The sequence below is a fragment of the Somniosus microcephalus genome, chromosome 5 (assembly GCF_052327205.1).
Source record: "Somniosus microcephalus isolate GS21.2 chromosome 5, FLI_Smic_1.0, whole genome shotgun sequence".
Lineage (NCBI taxonomy): Eukaryota > Metazoa > Chordata > Chondrichthyes > Squaliformes > Somniosidae > Somniosus > Somniosus microcephalus.
In genome coordinates, this window is record NC_140991.1 from 12624060 (window position 1) to 12642314 (window position 18255).

The following is an 18255-nucleotide window of genomic DNA, read 5'->3' on the forward strand; positions in this document are numbered from 1 at the left end:
TATTCCTTTTCTCCACCCATACTGATTCTACTTTCTGATCTTCTGAGCTGAGATCCTTTCTCTCTACTGTCCTTATGTCATCCTTTATTATCAGGGCTACTCCCCCTCCTTTTCCATTCTGCCTGTCTTTTCGAAATGTCAGGTACCCTAGAACATTTAGTTCCCAACCTTGGTCACTTTGCAACCATGTCGTCTCTAATTGCTATTAGATCAAACCCATTTATCTCTATTTGTGCCACTAGTTCATCTATCTTGTTATGAATGCTTCGTGCATTGAGATAAAGAGCCTTTAAATTAATTTTTTTACCATTATTCCCTGCTTTGACCTTATTTTCTACTGCACTGCCACCGTTAAACTCTTTGTCCCTTCCTGTCACACTCTGCTTATTTTTACCCAAATCGCTACACTGCTCTATTGCCCTGACCTTTCTCTTTAGGTTTCTAAATTTCCCCTCCCCCCCTTTTTAATTCGTAGAATCTAGTAATTTCCTGACAACAGATGTTAGGCTAACTGGTCTATAATTCCCTGGTTTCCCGCTCTCACCTTTCTTAAATAGCGGAGTGACGCGCAATTTTCCAATCTAAAGGAACGGTTCCTGAATTGAGAGAACTTTGGAAGATCATAGTTGGGGCACTTGCAATGATCTCACCTACTTCTTTTAAATCCATTGAATGAAAACCATCTGGTCCTGGGATTTGTCACTCTTTTGTGCCATTATTTTCTTGATTACTGTTAATTTGATTAGATTAATTATGGTGAGTCCCCGTCCCTGATTTAATATTTGTTTCCTTGAGGGGTCCGGCATACCATCCTCTTCCACTAATGTAATTACTGACACAAAGTAATTATTTAACATGCCCACCATTTCTTTATTTTCATTTATAATACAGGTAGACTACCTTTTATCCGAACTTCCGAAAACCGAAACTCTCTAAAAACCGAAGGTTTTTTCGTTCAGCGTAAGTCGTGCGCACGACATGACCAGAGTGGCGCACGACCCCGACCCCCGCCAACGACCCCCCGCGGACCCCCGTCGACACCCCCACGGACCCCCCCGCGGACCCCCGCCGACCCCCCCGACTCCCGCCGACCCCCCCCGCGGACCCCCGCCAACCCCGACCACCGACGACCCCCACACACGACCCCCCGCCGACTCCCCCGCGTACCCCCGCCGACCCACCCCCGACAAATTTCACAGTCTTATAAAATACCTTCCGAAATCCGAAATTTTCCAAAAACCGAAACACGGCTGGTCCCGAGGTATTCGGATAAAGGATAGTCTACCTGTATCACCATTATCAGTTTTTAAGGGGCACACATTGCTCTTAACCACCCCCTTTTCTCTAATATAATTGTAAAAGTTTTTTGTGCTGATTTTGATATCCCTTGCAAGTTTTTTTTTAAATTCCTTTTTGCTATAACTATCTGTTTTGTCACCCTTTACTGTTCTTTGTATCTCTCCCATTTGCCAGGAAATGTGCTATATTCTTGTATGCTTAACCTGTGTGTCAGTAAGTGACCATGCATCCATAAAGTTCCTTTATGGAGAGCTGTTACACCCCATTGAAAAACTAATAACTTTTCAGTATGTTCAGCTCTAAGAGGCCTAGGTAGGAGCATTGTAGAATAGGGAGCGATTCATAGATCTGGGCTCTGTCCACATTATGAGGCTCATTTACTGTTAATGAGCAGCTAACAGCATTCAACACTTTCATTGATGTATAATGTGAGCACTAAGACCTTCTTTCTTTAATGACAGCATATTCATTGACTGCAAGTGGAGCACAGTGGCAACAGCCTACTTGCCGTAAGTACAATAATAATCTTAAATTGAAAGACGTTTAGATTTGTTTCAGAAAAAGCCGTTGAAAGGAGTGATCCAACACTCTGTGGGATTGAAAAGCAAGGCATTGGTTCTTGTCCTCAATTCATTATATGGTGAACTTCGCAACTCGGTTAGCCCATGAAATGTAGTCACTGTTGTAACGCAAAAGTCAATTTGTACTCAGCAAGGCCCCACAAACTGCAATGAGATAATGGCCAGAAAAGATAATGGCCCAGAAATTCGGGTCTCCACGGGTGAGTACGCACGGGGTACTCACCCGTAGGCCCAATGGAAGTGCCAGTTTCCTGCATGCACTGTGCATGCGTGGGAAACCAGCACTTCCGTTCCCCTGAACGAAGGGGTTCAGAGGTCGAACGTGTGCGCAGGAGGGGGCTGCGCGTGCGCATCGAACTTCGTTTTTTTTTTACAGGTTTTCCCGGGAGGGTAAGTCTCCAGAAGTTAGACATGTAAAAAGCAGGCGTAAGGCCTGCTTTTTACAAGGTAAGTGGTGAATTAATTAAAATTAAAACATTTTTTCCACAGGTTTATTATTTTTAAATACTTTAAAGCAAGGTAAGTTTATTTTTAGCCCCGTTAGAAAATAAAATTATTTTTTTCAAAAATTTAAATTATTGTTTAAAATAGTTATTTCATGTAATTTATAGTTTATTAAAAAATGTGATGTTTTTTAAAAATTTATTTGAAGATTTAGCGCTGTTTTGGGGCCGTAGTATTTATAAGTCTTGACAGCACTTCCTGTCAGACTTATGAATGGAGCATTCCCTGCTCCGATTGGCTCTCCATGGCCCACGTGATCCCAGGGGACGCATCGAACTAACTGCGCCCCTGGGATACGCAAGCACTGCGCGCCGGCAGCTGGACCAGGCCCTGGATCGGAATTCCACGGGGGCCCACAGCTCAACGGCCGGCGCGCAAGGTAAGTGCAGGTCGGGGGCTTACACCCGCGGGAAGCCCCTGACCCAAATTTCTGGGCCAATATGGAGGGGGTTGGGGGGCGTGGGCAGGGTATCGCAGTATGAGGGTTTGGAGGGGGAGAGTATCTCTGCACGGAGTTGGGTGGGGGGTCGGTTAGAAAGGGAGTGTATCTTTGTATAGGAGGTGAGATAATGAACTGATACAGGCCTAGAAATTTGTGGCTGCCACAAAAACTGCCGGTGCCACCTCTATCACCTAGAAGGACAAGGGCAACAGGTGCATGGGAACACCACCACCTGCAAGTTCCCCTCCAAGTCACAAACCATCCTGACTTGGAAGTATATCGTCGTTCTTTCATCGTCGCTGGGTCAAAATCCTGGAACTCCCTTCCTAACAGCACTGTGGTAGTAGCTTCACCACACAGACTGCAGCAGTTCAAGAAGGCGACTCCCCACCACCTTCTCGAGGGCAACTAGGGATGGGCAATAAATGCTATCATGCCTAAGCGGCATTGCTACTTCAACAGCCTCTGAAGGCGATGCTGTGATTTCGCAAAGCATTGTGGGATGTTAAAAGGGCAATGCGTTGTCGTTTTCTTAAAAGGCAATGCCTTCAGAAACGATAAAAATAAAAAAGATGTAAAAATATGCAGTTTTTAGCCCTTAGAGCTCAACTCCCTTCTGAAAAAAACATTAACATTAAAACAAATTCCCAAATGGGAGTCTTCAGCTCTTAAAACTGAATTCCCTTCCGCATCTAAAAAAGTGGGAAACGTGCTTCAGCGCTAACACAAATGGCTCAGCAAGCCAGGGAAGGGGCACCCAGGGTCTCACACGCAGCACTCCAGCTTTGTGCAGGGGGTCAACACTGCAAGAGAGGTCCTCTACCCACAGGGGCCAGGAGGTTCTCCAGAAAGACTGAGGTGGGACCAGATCACTGAGGCCGTCACTGCCAGCAGTGTCGCCCCCACCCTGGCTGCAGTGCCCAAAGAAGCTTCATGAGCTCAGACCAGTGGTCAAGGTCAGCGAATGCATCTTCAAAAGCCGTCTCCTACCAACTGCCTTACTAGCCTCACGCACTTCTCAATGCACGATTCCTCCCCCCCTCCCCAATCACTCACCTACCAACAATCTGTACCAAACACGAGGCATACCTCCCATTCCTAGCTTCACCTCACCCCCTTGGAGGAGTCGGTACAGGCCATTCCTGGCAGGGGCATGGCTGAGCCCTTGGCCAGTGGTGGGGCTGAAAGGATACAAGATGCTGGTATCCTCATGCGTTATCCTCCTTCTGGCAGGCATCTCTTGCTTTCCCACCCTCCCCTCACCACAACTCCACCCTTGTGCCTTCCTCATTTCACATGTCCAAGAAATACAGCCTGCCCAGCCAGTGGTTGACCAAGAAGAAGGAGAGGAAAGTGAAGAAAAAGAAACAGAAACACTATCACTTGATTAGACACTCCCAGGCATCAGCTCCTCAAGGTTGACCAGCAAGGCCATTTGCAGTGTCCCCCACAGAAAGTCAGCAGCCTTTGACCAGCCATGCTGCCACCACTGGGGTAGCACTGCGTGACATCAGTAGGACAGGCAAAGGCACACACAAGACAGTCACTAAGGGAATGCATAAGGGTGATAAGTTGATTTCTTGATGTCATATGATGGATAGATGTATAAAGTTGGATTAGACGGTTTGCTTTATGTTGGCTTTTATTTCAGCATTGTGGCCAAGAGGATGCTGTGATGGTCAGTAACAGGGGAGGTAAGGTGTAGGACAAATGTTGAAAGGGGAATTGGGATTGTGGTCAGATCTGGATATCCTGGCCAGAAAGGGGCTGTCTGGGTTGCATTCTTCCTTCTGCTTCCTCCACTTCTGCACCTTCCTCTTCCCTCTGCGAGTGGATGCTGTAAATCTGAAATAAAAGCATAAAATGCTGGAAATACTCAACAGGTCAGGCAGCATCTCGACCTGAGATGTGAACTCTGTTCTCTCTCCACGAATCTTGCCTGACCTGCTGAGTATTTCCAGCATTTTCTGTCTTCTCAGAGGCCATCCTTTATCATCCGAGTTCTTGCAAGCATCCAGCAGCACTCCCTGCACACTTAAAAAATTTTTTTTTAACATTTATTGCACCAAGCCACGACTTCAATAAAATAAAAAAAATCCAGTCCAAAAGCTTAAATGCAAACTTACCTGAAAGATGTGTGTGTCCCTTTCAGAGGCGCCCCTGTCAGTCTGCTGCTTAGTACTCAGGGCAGAACTCAGCGCTAAGGTCCAAGTTCGCTGAGGTGACGTTAAGTCAGCGTGACGTCACCCTCTCTTAATTTACATTTCCAGGGCTAGCATTGCTATCGGCAGCGCTACGGCCCTCACCAAAACGGCGGCCGCTGAGTCCCGTGCCACAGAAGTGCACTAGAGTAGCGGCCACCATTTTTAGACTAGATCTCGGCGAAAACTCGTGGCGGTAAGTGGGCCAATTTCTAAGCCACACTGTTTTAGTGATGTTGGCTGAGAGATAAATATTGGCCAGTACACCAGGGTGAACTCCCCGGCTCTTCGAAATAGTGCTATGGGATCTTTTAATTCCACTTGAGAGGACAGAAGGAGCCTCTTTTTATCATCTCATCCAAAAGATGACACGTCTGACAGTGCAGCATTTTCTCAGTACTGCACTGGAATGTCAACTCAGTACTGCACTGGAATGCGTTCAACTCACTGGAGTAGGAATTGAACCCACATCCTCTGACATAGAGGTGAGAGTGCTACCGCTGGGCCATAGCTGATCGCTATATTGGGGGACTTAGACAAGAGTACCTCTAAGGTTCCCCCCTGCTCCAGCCCTGAACTTGCGTCTTTCTCTAGTTTCTCTCCTATCTTCCCTCATGCTCTCTCTGAGCTCATCTTGTCCATGAGACTGACCTCCCGCTCCCTCAGCCCTGTTCCCACTAAACTGCTGACCCCCCCCCCCCCCTAAATCCCATCCTGGCCCTTATGTTAGCTCATATTGTTAATGGTTCTCTCTTCTCATGTACTGACCCCCTCCCCTTTAAATATGCCGTTATCACCCCTCTCCTCGAAAAACAACCCTTGACCCCACTGTCCTTGCAAACTACCACCACATCTCCAACCTCCCTTTCCTCTCCAAAGTCCTTGAATGTGCTGCTGTCTCCCAAATCCGTGCCCATCTTTCCCGAAACTTCATGTCTGAATCCCTCCAATCAGATTTCCGCCCCTGCCACAGTACCAAAACAGCTCTTATCAAAGTCAGAAATGACATCCTGAGTGAATGTGACCATGGTAAACTATCCCTCCTCGCCCTTTTCGACCTGTCTGCAGCCTTTGACAAGATTGACCACACCATCCCCCTCCAATGCCTCTCCTCCGTCATCCAGCTGGGTGGGACTGCACTCACCGGGTTCCATTCTTAGCTATTCAGTCGTAGCCAGAGAATCACCTGCAATGGCTTCTCATGCCGCTCCCGCACCATTTCCTCTGGAGTCCCCTCCTATTTCTCATCTACATGCTGCCCCTCGGCGTCATTATCCAAAAACATGTCAAGTTCCATGTACGCTGATGACACCCAACTTTACCTCACCACCACCTTTCTTGACCTTCGCACTGTCTGTAAACTGCCAGACTGCTTATCCGACATCCAGTACTGGATGAGCAGAAATTTCTTACAACTAAATAATGGGAAGACCGAAGCCATTGTTTTGGGTCCCCACTGCAAACTCCATTCCCTAGCCAGCAACTCCATTCCTCTCCCTGGCAACTGTCTGAGGCTGGACTAGACCGTTCACAACCTTGATGCCGTATTTGACCCTGAGGTTAGCTGCCGACCACATATCCACCCCATCACTAAAACCGCCTATTTCCACCTCCGTAACATCACATGACTCTGCCCCGTCTCAGCTCATCTGCTGCTGAAACCCTCATCCATGCCTTGTTACCTTTTGACTTGACTATTCCAACGCACTTCCATCTTCCACCCACCACAAAGTTAAGTTCATCCAAAACTCTGCTGCCCGTATCCTAACTCGCATCAAGTCCCATTCACCCAGTTCTCGCTGAGCAACATTGGCTCCCGGTTGAACAACGCCTCGATTTTAAAGTTCTCATCGTTGTTTTCAAAACCCTCCATAACCTCACCCTTCCATATCTCTGTAACCTTTTCCAGCCCTACAACCCTCTGAGATATCTGCACTCCTCCAATTCTGGCCTCTTGCGCATCCCCGATTTGAATCGCTCCACCATTGGCGGCCTTGCCTTCAGCTGCCAAGACCCTAAGTGCTGGAATTCCCTCCAAATACCCCTCTGCCTCTCTACCTCTCTTTCCTCCTTTAAGATGCTCCTTAAAACCCACGGCTTTAAACAAGCTTTTGGTCATAGAATAGTGCCGCACAGAAGGAGGCCATTCAGCCCATCTAGTCTGTGCCAACTCTTTTGAAGAGCAATCCAGTTAGTCCCACACTCCCCCGCTCTTTCTCCATATCCCTGCAATTTTTTCTCCTTCAAGTATTTATACAATTCCCATTTGAAGGCTATTATTTAATCTGTATCCACCACCCTATTGGGCATTGCATTCCAAATCCTAACCACTCGTTACGTAAAAAAGCTTTTCCTCATATCGCCTCTGGTTCTTTTGCCAATCACCTTAAATTGTGCCCTCTGGTTATCAACCCTTCAGCCACTGGAAACAGTTTCTCTTTATTTACTCTATCGAAACCGTTCATGATTTTAAACACCTTGATAAAGTCTCCTCTTAGCCTTCTCTGCTCTAAGGAGAACAACCCCAGCTTCTCCAATCTGTAATCCCTCATCCCTGGAACCATTCTAGTTAAATCTCTTCTGTACCCTCTCCAAAGCCTTCATATCCTTCCTAAAGTGTGATGCCCAGAATTGGACACAATACTCTAGTTGGGGCCGAACTAGTGTGTTATATAGGTTTAGCATCACTTCCTGGCTTTTGTACTCTTTGGGGGCTAAATTTGTGATTAGCCCCCAAAATGGGCACAGGTATCATGATGCGTGATTAGCCCACGCCCGTTGAGTCTGATGCAGGCAGCACACACACTTCGTGCTGCCTGCTAATTTAAATGATTGCAGCGTGCAGCCCAGCACTAAACTTGCTGTTGACTGGCAGCACGCCTCAACAGAGGTCCGTGTGTGTGCGAGGCTAGCACCACTTAAAGCTAGCCTGCACTACTTAAAGCTAGCCTGCCCCTTTTGAAAGGGAGGTGCCTTCGGGCTGGAGCAGGTGCTGGAAGTGACTGGGGAAGAGAGTCTGACCTGCAAGAAGAGTTACTAATGGTGCAACAGGGGCGAGAGCATGCTCCAATGTTCTCAGACATTGGACTGGAGGCCTTGGTGGAGGTGGCGGACAGGAGGAGAGAGGTCCTCTAACCACAGGAGGCCAGGAGGCGCTCCAGACAAACTCTGCAAAGGCAGTGGGAGCAGGTAGCCGTGGCGATCAATGTCAGAAGTCAAGCCCCGAGGACCTGGATGCAGTGCCACAAGAAGTTCGGTGACCTCACCCGAGTGGCCAAGTTCAGTGAATTTATCTTCGAATGCCATATCCCACCATCTACACCACTAGCCTCACACACTGCTCAATGCACCACACCCTATCACTCACCTACCAACAATTTCTATCAAACAGTACTCAAACCTCACATTCATAGCTTCACCTCACCCTCACACATTTACCGCTGCTGCAAGCTTGCACACACTGCCAGCTATTCAACCATCACCCTAACAGATTGCATCATACTCACTGACACACTTCCCTTTCTCTTGCAGGACAAGTTGGCTCATAACCAGAGGCAGCAGGAGCTAACCGGCGGGGTAGAGGCGAGCCTGCATCACCTTACCCCAATGGAAGAGACAGTGGTCGGCATAATTGGAGCAGCCATCGTTGAACCCGTGGTCAGCGGTGGGGCTGAAACCATAGAAGATGATGGTAACCTCATACCTAATCCTCCTTCTCAACTTCCCCCTCATCCTACAATGCCTTTTGATTTAAAAGCTGCAGATGGTGTAAGCATGCACCTCTTACTTTTCCCCCTCCCCGCACCGCAACCCTACCCTTGTGCCTTTCTCCTTTCAGATACCCAAGATCTGCAAACTGGCCAGGCAGTGCTGGCAGAACAACAGGTGGAAGAGGAAGAAGGCAGTGGTGATGAAGACACAGCACTGTCACTCGGTTTCGCACTCGCAGCCGCCAGCTCAGATACTGACACTCCGCACAATTTAGAGGATAGCTTAGACGTGGGATCTGCACATGGTGATAGACCGGGCACGAGTGGCCTGCAGCCAGGGCAGGGGGCAAGGGTAGCAGCGCTGGTGCCAGTGCGCCGGAAGACGAGGTCACACACGAGTTCTGCTGCAGAGGACTCAGATGAGCACTTTGATGGGACAGGATACAGAAGAAGGCTGATGGGGATGCACAATAAAATGCTTGGTGCATTGGCAGGCCTGCCAGAAAGTCTGCGTGCAATGTCAAGGAGCATGGAGGAATCTGGCACTAACTTGGCACAGGGCTTTGTGCAGAGCTTGGAGCCCAGTCTTTCCAGCGTGGAAGCGATGGCCAATTCCATTAGCACACTTGTGGACCCAACTATGATGCAGCGTCTGATGGCCGATGTTTCAGTTTCCATTGCAGCACAAACAGAAGCCACCCAATGTCTGGTACTGCAGTGGAAGCTCAGACTTCTGTCATACAAGGGCAGCTTGCTGCCACGCAAGGTCAGCTTGCTGCCACGCAAGCTCAGATTGCTGTCACGCAAGCTCAGACTGCTGCCGTAGTGGCTGTGGTTACCGTTGTTCCTTGCAGGGTGTTACAGCAGTCCAGCAATCTGTTCTCCAACAGATTACTAGGATTGCTGAGGTGCTGCCCCGGGGGAGTGGCAGTGGCTCCGTGGAGCATGAACCTGCTGTCCTCTCTCAGGATGACAGCATTCGTGCTCCCACCCCGGCAACTCCGCTAGTGCCCTTGCTGTTGCCTAAGTCAGCCAGCCCAGCCTGCTGCCGTCCATGCCAAGATGGTGCAGTCACCAGCCTGATGTGCCTCAATAATTCCGAGACTCGATGTTAGCGAAACAAAACAAGGCTTTTATTAACTTAGAAGGTAACATGCAGTGGAGAGAGGTATCTTCCATCTGGAGGTCTGCAGTACTGGATATGAGGCCAGACTGAGCTTGCTTACATAGGGGCCAGGTTTGGGCGGAGCCCTACACACAATACATTACAATATACAATACAATGGTGAGGAGACGGAACTGAGGTAAGGGAACTGAAACCTGAAACCAACCACAGTCACAGGCAGTGATGAATGGAATATTTCATCACATTCACCCCTTCTATAGATTTAGTCTGCTCGGGGGTTTGATAGTCCTCTGCGACCGACGTGGCTGTTGTGGTGTCGCGGGTGTCGGCTGGGTGTCCCCGGTGGCCTCCTGGGTCTCTGCCGGGGGTGCCGCCAGGGTTGTTGAAGGGGTAGTTGGTGGGGGTGCCGTTGGTCGATGTTCTTCCGGGGGTGATGAAAGAGTAGTGGGTGGGTAAGAGTTGCTGTGATCGTTGTTGTTGCTATTGCCGTGGTTGTTGTCGTTACCGGCTGGGGTGACGTCTTTTATGGACACGGTGTCCTCCCTTCCGTTGGCGTGTCGGACATACGCGTATTGGGGGTTGGCGTGGAGTAGGTGCACTGGCTCCACGAGAGGGTCCGTCTTGTGGCCCCTCACATGCCTTCGCACGAATACCGGACCTGGGGTGGAGAGCCATGACGGCATGGATACGCCTGAGCTGGATTTCCGGGGAAAGACAAACATTCGTTCATGAGGCGTGGCGTTAGTGGCAGTACACAATAGCGACCGTATCGAATGGAGCACATCTGAGAGGACTTCCTGCCAGCGGGAGATAGGGAGGCCCTTGGTCCTTAGAGCTAGAGTGACTGCTTTCCATACTGTCCCGTTCTCTCGCTCCACTTGACCGTTACCCCGGGGGTTGTAGCTGGTGGTACGGCTCGTGGCGATCCCCCTGGACAGCATGTACTGGCGTAGCTCTTCACTCATGAAGGACGCCCCCCTATCCGTATGGATGTAGCTCGGCATACCGAACAGGCAGAACAGGCTGTTGAGGCATTTAATGACCGTGGCACTGGTCATGTCTGGGCAGGGGAAGGCGAATGGGAAATGGGAGTATTCGTCCACAATGTTCAGGAAGTAAACATTGCGGTTGACTGACGGGAGGGGGCCCTTGAAATCTAAGCTGAGCCGCTCAAAGGGCCGTGTAGCTTTGATTAAGTGGGCTCTATCTGGGCGGTAGAACCGAGGCTTGCACTCAGCGCAAGTGCGGGAGTTCCTGGTCAGAGACCGAACTTCCTCAATCGAGTAGGGTAAGTTACGGGACTTTATGAAGTGGAACAGCTGCGTGACCCCTGGGTGGCAGAGGTCGTTGTGGAGGGTCTGTAGCCGATCCCCGGTGGCGCTGGCACACATCCCTCGTGAGAGGGCGTCAGGGGATTCGTTAAGGGCCCCTGGCCGGTAAATGATGTCATACTCAAAGGTGGAGAGCTCGATCCGCCACCTAAGAATCTTATCATTTTTAATCTTCCCCCTCTGTTTATTATTGAACATAAACGCTACCGACCGCTGGTCGGTAAGTAGGGTGAAGCGTTTGCCGGCTAGGTAGCGGCGCCAGTGGCGCACTGCCTCCACGATGGCTTGGGCCTCCTTTTCTACGGAGGAGTGTCTGATCTCGGGCCCTTGGAGGGTCCTCGAGAAGAAAGCTACGGGCCGCCCCGCCTGGTTGAGGGTGGCCGCCAAGGCAAAGTCAGACGCATCACTTTCCACTTGAAAGGGAGTGTTCTCGTCCACTGCCTGTAGCGTGGCCCGCTCAATATCCTGCTTAATGCTTTTGAAGGCGGCGTGGGCCTCAGCAGAGAGCGGAAAAGAGGATGCTTTCAAGAGGGGGCAGGCTTTGTCGGAGTAGTTGGGGACCCATTGGGAATAATAAGAAAATAACCCCAGGCACCTTTTCAGGGCTTTGGGAGTGTTGGGCAGGGGCAGCTCCCGTAGGGGGCGCAATCGGTCGGGGTCTGGTCCGATTTCCCCATTCTCCACCACGCTGCCTAGTATGCAGAGACGCGTGGTGTTGAAAACGCCCTTGTCCTCGTTGTAGGTGAGGTTGAGTTTTTGTGCGGTTTCCAGGAACCTCTCGAGGTTCGAGTCGTGATCCTGCTGGTTGTGACCGCAGATGGTGACGTTGTCGAGGTAGGGGAAGGTTGCCTGCAAGTGGTGGTCATCGACCATGCGGTCCATCTCCCTCTGGAAGACCGAGACCCCATTCGTCACCCCAAAGGGGACTCTGAGGAATTGGTAGAGGCGTCCGTTCGCCTCGAAGGCGGTGTACGGGCGGTCCTCTGGTCTGATAGGGAGCTGGTGGTACGCTGACTTGAGGTCGATGGTGGAGAACACCCGGTATTGGGCGATTTGGTTCACCATTTCTGATATGCGGGGTAGCGGGTAGGCGTCTAGTTGGGTGTACCTGTTGATCGTTTGGCTATAGTCGATCACCATCCGTTTCTTCTCGCTACCCCTTACCACTACCACTTGGGCGCGCCACGGGCTGTTGCTGCGTTCAATAATGCGCTCTTTCAGGAGCCTGTCTACCTCGGTCGCGATAAACCGCCTGTCCTCCCAGCTGTACCTCCTGCTTTTGGTCGCTATTGGCCGGCAGTTAGGGGTAAGGTTCGCGAATAGCGAAGGCGGCTTTACCTTCAGGGTAGCCAGACCGCACACTGTGAGGGGCGGCTGGGACCCACCGTACTTGAGCGTGATGCTTTGGTGGTTGCACTGGAAATCCAGGCCCAAGATCACGCTCGCACATAGATTCTTCATGATTAATACTTTAAAATTATCGTATACAGTTCCGTTAACGGACAATTGTACCGTGCAGTAACCCAGAATGGTCGATGTCTGGGTTTTATCAGCCATAGAGATGGTACCCTGAGTAGGGACCACCTTTAGGGAGAGTTGTTGTGCCAGTTCAGGGTGGATAAAACTCTCCGTGCTTCCACTGTCAATTAAACATTTAACCCGGCACCCGTTTACCTCGATGTCCACCATTGATTTGGATAGCGGGTGCGGCCTGGTCTGGTCCACTGTGACCGATGCCACTGTAGGGCCCTGATCGAGACAAGATGGCGTCCACGCTGTCTGCTCATGAGATGGCGGACCCCACGAGGTCGGGCAAGATGGCGTCCAAGATGGCCGCTCCCACGGCGCACACGCGGCGGTGGCGGGTTTTCCGGCAGGGTTCCCTCTGCACACCTTCCCGAAGTGCCCCTTCTTACCGCACTTAAAGCAGGTGGTGCCTTTCGCCGGGCACAGGTTTCTGGTGTGCTTTGGCTGCCCGCAGAAGTAGCAGTTGGGTCCCCGATGCATCGCGGCTGTCGTAGGGCTTCTGGGGGGAGAGCGGGGCCCCGACGGTGTCGGGCTGCTGGGCGGGGAAGATGCCTTCCAAGATGGCGGCGCCCTTGGTGCACACGTGGCGGCGTGGACGGCGCGGGCTGAAGAGTAGGCGTCCGAGTTTCTCTGGGCCACATCCAGGGATCGCGCGGTGTCCGCAGCCTGTTTCAGGTCCAATCCCGTTTCTTCCAGCAGTCTCTGCCGGATGTAAGTGGAGCTGAGGCCTGTGATAAAGGCATCGCGAACAAGCTCGTCAGTGTACACTGCGGCTTTTACATCTTGGCACTTGCAGTCTTTGCCAAGCATTTTCAGGGTGCCTAGGAACTCCTCCACCGATTCCCCAGGTCGCTGTGCGCGAGTAGCGAGCAGATGCCTAGCATACACCTCATTCGTAGGCTGCTGGTAATGCGCCTTTAAGATGTCACAGGCGGCCAGGTACGTGTCGGCGTCTTGGATGAGGGGGTAAACCCGGTGGCTTACCCAATTCCGCAGAATTCCGAGTTTCATACTCGCAGCGTCCGTAGCGTCTTTGACGGCTGCGGAATTGTCCAGGAAGAATTCCATACACATAAACCAGTGTCCGAAGCGTGCCGATGCGTCCGAAGCATGCTGGTCCAAATCCAAACGTTCGGGTTTTAGGAGTTGATCCATTGTGTTGAAAAATAAGTTAATAAAATTGATGTGCCTCAATAATTCCGAGACTCGATGTTAGCGAAACAAAACAAGGCTTTTATTAACTTAGAAGGTAACACGCAGTGGAGAGAGGTATCTTCCATCTGGAGGTCTGCAGTACTGGATATGAGGCCAGACTGAGCTTGCTTACATAGGGGCCAGGTATGGGCGGAGCCCTACACACAATACATTACAATATACAATACAATGGTGAGGAGACGGAACTGAGGTAAGGGAACTGAAACCGGAAACCAACCACAGTCACAGGCAGTGATGAATGGAATATTTCATCACACAGCCTATCTATATTGTCTTGAAATCTATTACTCTCTTCCTCACTGTTTACTGCACTTCCAAGTTTTTGTGTTATCTGCAGATTTTTAAATTAGACCCTATACTTCCAAATCCAAGTCATTAATGTATATCAAAAACTGCAGTGGTCCGAGTACTGAACTATGGGGAACTTCACTATATATTTCTACCCAGTCCGAAAATCAGCCATTCATCACAACTCTCTGGCCGTGAAATTTGGCCTGTCTGCGCCGGCTGATAAGGCCAGTTTGGATGAAAAAATGGTGGCTGCCTTGCTTCCACCCACTTCCTGTGGGTCCCGCAGAGGCTGCCATTTTAGGCTTGTTGCAGACATGGAAATGAGGCAGATCGTGACGTCAGTCAGTGTGCAGCGCTGATTTGACACACTGCCTGCCATTGTCGCTGTTGCCGCTCCATTTAATGCTGCCTCCAAATCACAACCTGTTCAGCAGGAGGAAGGCCCCCCCTATTTAAAGGGATCATCAACAATTGCAGCTGACTTGCTTTTTCACTTCTATGGCTCTGTGTAAGTTTGTGCAACTGTTTGGAGCTTTCTGGAGTTGTTTAAAGTTGGTGAGGTGACACGGAGTGTTGCTGCACGTGGAGAACGCCTTGTTTCTCATTTAAAGGGTTCTGCTCACACCACTTACTCCCAGTCATGGAGGCTCTAGTTGTAGTCCCCCTCGCGCTCGAGTTTGACAAGGAAATGGAGCGGAAGCGGCAAAGAACAGGAGAAGATGCTCGCAGAGGGAGGAGGATGAGAGGCAGGAGGGCTCTCAGCAGGAGTCCTTACCCACCTAGGGTCTTCTACTACGCCAGGAGCAGTGTATTAGGAGACTCCGCTTCACCAAGGAGGTGGTCACAGAACTCTGCCACCTCTTGCAACCAGATGTGCAGCCTCAGAGCAGGGTGACGACGGCGCTGCCAGTGGCTCTCAAGTTTTTCCCCACTGGATCCTTCCAGTCTGGAGCACGAGACACACCGAACATCTTCCAGTTCACTGTCCATTGCTGCAACTGGGAGTTCACAGAGACTCTACTCCAGGAGAAGGGACTTCATTGTCTTATCTTTGAACAGAGAGAGAAGCAGGAGGAGAGCGCATGTGGCTTTGCCAGGATATCGGGCTTCCCCATGGTGAGGGCACCATTGACAGCACACATGTGGCTTTGCTGGTGCTGTATACCTATCTTGAGATGTTCAGTAACCGCAAAGGCTACCACTCTCTTAACGTGCAGTTGGTGTGCAACCACACCCAGTGCATCATGATAGTGAATGACCGGTATCCTGGCAGCAGTCATGATGCTTTCATCCTGCACCAGTCTGGTGTACCAGCAATCTTCCAGCCACCATGTCAAACCCGAGGGTGGCTGCTCAGGGACCAGGGCTATCCGATCTGCACTTGGCTGTTGACTCCCCTCTGCAACCCCACCACTCGTGGCCAGCATTCATATAATGCAAGCCAAGCTGCCACGAGGAACGTCATTGAGCAAACCATTGAGGTTCTGAAGAAATGGTTCTGCTGCCTTGACCACTCGGGAGGAACCCTCCAGTACACACCATTTCATGGTGATCTGCTGCATGCTCCACAACTTGGCCATCATGAGGGCGATACCCTTGCCATCATGGGTTCTGGGAATACCTCAGGAGGAGGAGGAGGCAGGCAGCAGATCCCCGTTTCAGACGGGCTGTCCATGAGTGCGTCCTCAGACTCTGGTTCCAATGATCTCCAGCACTACTTCCTCCAACTCTGCGAGGTTCTAAGAACATAAGAACAGGAAAAATAGGAGCAGGAGTAGGCCATTTGGCCCTTCAAGACTGCTCTGCCATTCAATAAGATCATGGCTGATCTTCTACCTCATTTCCACTTTCCTGCATTATCCCCATATCCCTTGATTCCCTTAATATTCAAAAATCTATCGATCTCTGTCTTGAATATACTCAACGACTGAGCCTCCACAGCCCTCTGGGGTAGAGAATTCCAAAGATTCACCACCCTCTGAGTGAAGAAATTTCTCCTCATCTCAGTCCTAAATGGCCAACCCCTTATTCTGAGACTGTGACCCCAGGTTCTAGACTCCCCAGCCAGGGGAAACATCCTCCCTGCATCTGTCAAGCCCTGTAAGAATTTTGTATGTTTCAATGAGATCACCTCTCATTCTTCTAAACTCTAGAGAATATAGGCCTAGCCTACTCAATCTCTCTTAGGACAATCCCGCCATCCCAGGAGTCAGTCTGATGAACCTTCGTTGCACTCCCTCTATGGCAAATATATCCTTCCTTAGGTAAGGAGACCAAAACTGTACACAATGCTCCAGGTGTGGTCTCACCCTATATAATTGCAGTAAGATGTCTTTACTCTTATACTCAAATCCTCTTGTAATAAAGGCCAATATACCATTTGTTTTCCTAATTGCTTGCTGTACCTGCATGTTAACTTTCAGTGATTCATGTACAAGGACACCCAGGTCCCTCTGAACACCAACATCTCCCAATCTCCATTTAAAAAATACTCTGCTTTTCTATTTTTCCGACCAAAGTGGATAACTTCACATTTTTCCACATTATATTTCATTTGCCATGTTCTTGCCCACTCACTTAGCCTGTTTATATTCCCTTGAAGCCTCCTTGCATCCTCCTCACAACTTACATTCAGGTTCTGCATTTGGGATTCGCCTCCACCCATCTGTCGCTGCTCCTGGCGGTTTGAGCCACCTTTACCTGTAAGAGAAAGGGAAGTGTGTCAGTGATTGTGGTGCAATGTTTTTGGTTGATGTGCCTGCCATGGTTGAATAGCTGGCAGTGTGTGCAAGTGTGAGATGTGGGTGTGAATCTTGCACGAGCGGTAAGTGTGTGAGGGTGAGATGAAGCTATGATTGTGAGGTATGAGTCGCGATTGCTAGAGATTGTTGGTAGGTGAGTGATGGGGGTGTGGTGCATTAAGCAGTGTGTGAGGCTAGTGGTGCAGTTGTGGGATATGGCATTTGAAGATGCATTCACTCACCTTGAACACTTGTGTGAGGTCATTAAACTTCTTGTCGCACTGGATCCAGGTCATGGGGACAACACTTGTCGCTCTGACAGTTTACGTTATCTCCTTCCACATCCTTCTTGCGTTCTGCTTGGAATGGCCTCTTGCTACCCTATGTGTGGCGGACCCGATGGCGTCTTTGAACCCCCAGGACCAAGGCCTCCAGTGCCACATCCGAAAACCTCCTCGCCCTCTCTCTTGCCTGTTGGGCCATGGCTTTATCCATGAACTACTCGCACCTCTTAAGTTAAATAGTTCTTTAGTCTTAGTCAATGGCCTGAGACAGGAGGGTGTGACTGTGAGTCAGGAAGGTATGGGGACCCAGGATATAGTGATGGAAGAGCCTCAGCCCTTGACCTTGTCCAACAGGTATGAGGTACTTGCTGTGTGGATGAGAACAAGGACTGCAGGGAGGATGGGCAAACTGACCACAGCACTGTGGTACCAGAGGCCGTTCATGTGGAGGGAGTGAAAAGGAATAGTAGTGGTAGGGGACAGTATAGTAGACAGTATAGGGGATAGATACTGTTCTCTGCAACTGCGATCGGGAGTCCCGAAGGCTGGCGGCCTGCCAGGGTTAAGGACATCTCATCGTGCTGGAAAAGAACTTGGAGTGGGAGGGGGAGGATCCAGTTGTTGTGGTCCATGTAAGAATCAACAACATAGGTAGAACTAAGTTTGAGGAGCTAAGGTCTAAATTAAAGCACCGAACCTCACAGGTAATTGTAATGAAATCTGTTTGGCTTGCCTGTATTCGTTTTGCACTCATGTATATTACCCTCCCCCACACGGTGTATAGTTTCACTTCCTCTTTCCTGACTAACCTGGAAGGTTCCAGGTCTTGGCTCTTGGCTCCGCCCCTGACTTCTCTTACATAAAGATCCCAGGATCTGTATGACTCATTCCTGCGAGTCAGTCAGTGTGTTGAGATGTTAGCTCAGATCTTAGTGATTAAAAGCCAACTTGTTAAAGTCTATAACTTCTAGTTTTGTGGTAATTGAAGGCACATCAGTAATAA

The 18255-nt window shown here is 50.1% G+C and overlaps 1 protein-coding gene across 3 annotated transcripts in view; it reads left to right on the forward strand.

Moving 5' to 3' along the window:
• LOC147116894 (uncharacterized) overlaps nucleotides 1–18255 on the forward strand; it is a 272147-nt gene that overhangs the window by 103027 nt on the left and 150865 nt on the right. For all 3 annotated transcript variants that reach the window (XM_085987337.1, XM_085987336.1, XM_085987338.1), the window contains one exon: nucleotides 1761–1808. In XM_085987337.1, the coding sequence (XP_085843463.1) occupies nucleotides 1761–1808 (48 nt within the window). The remainder of the gene's footprint in view (nucleotides 1–1760; nucleotides 1809–18255) is intronic.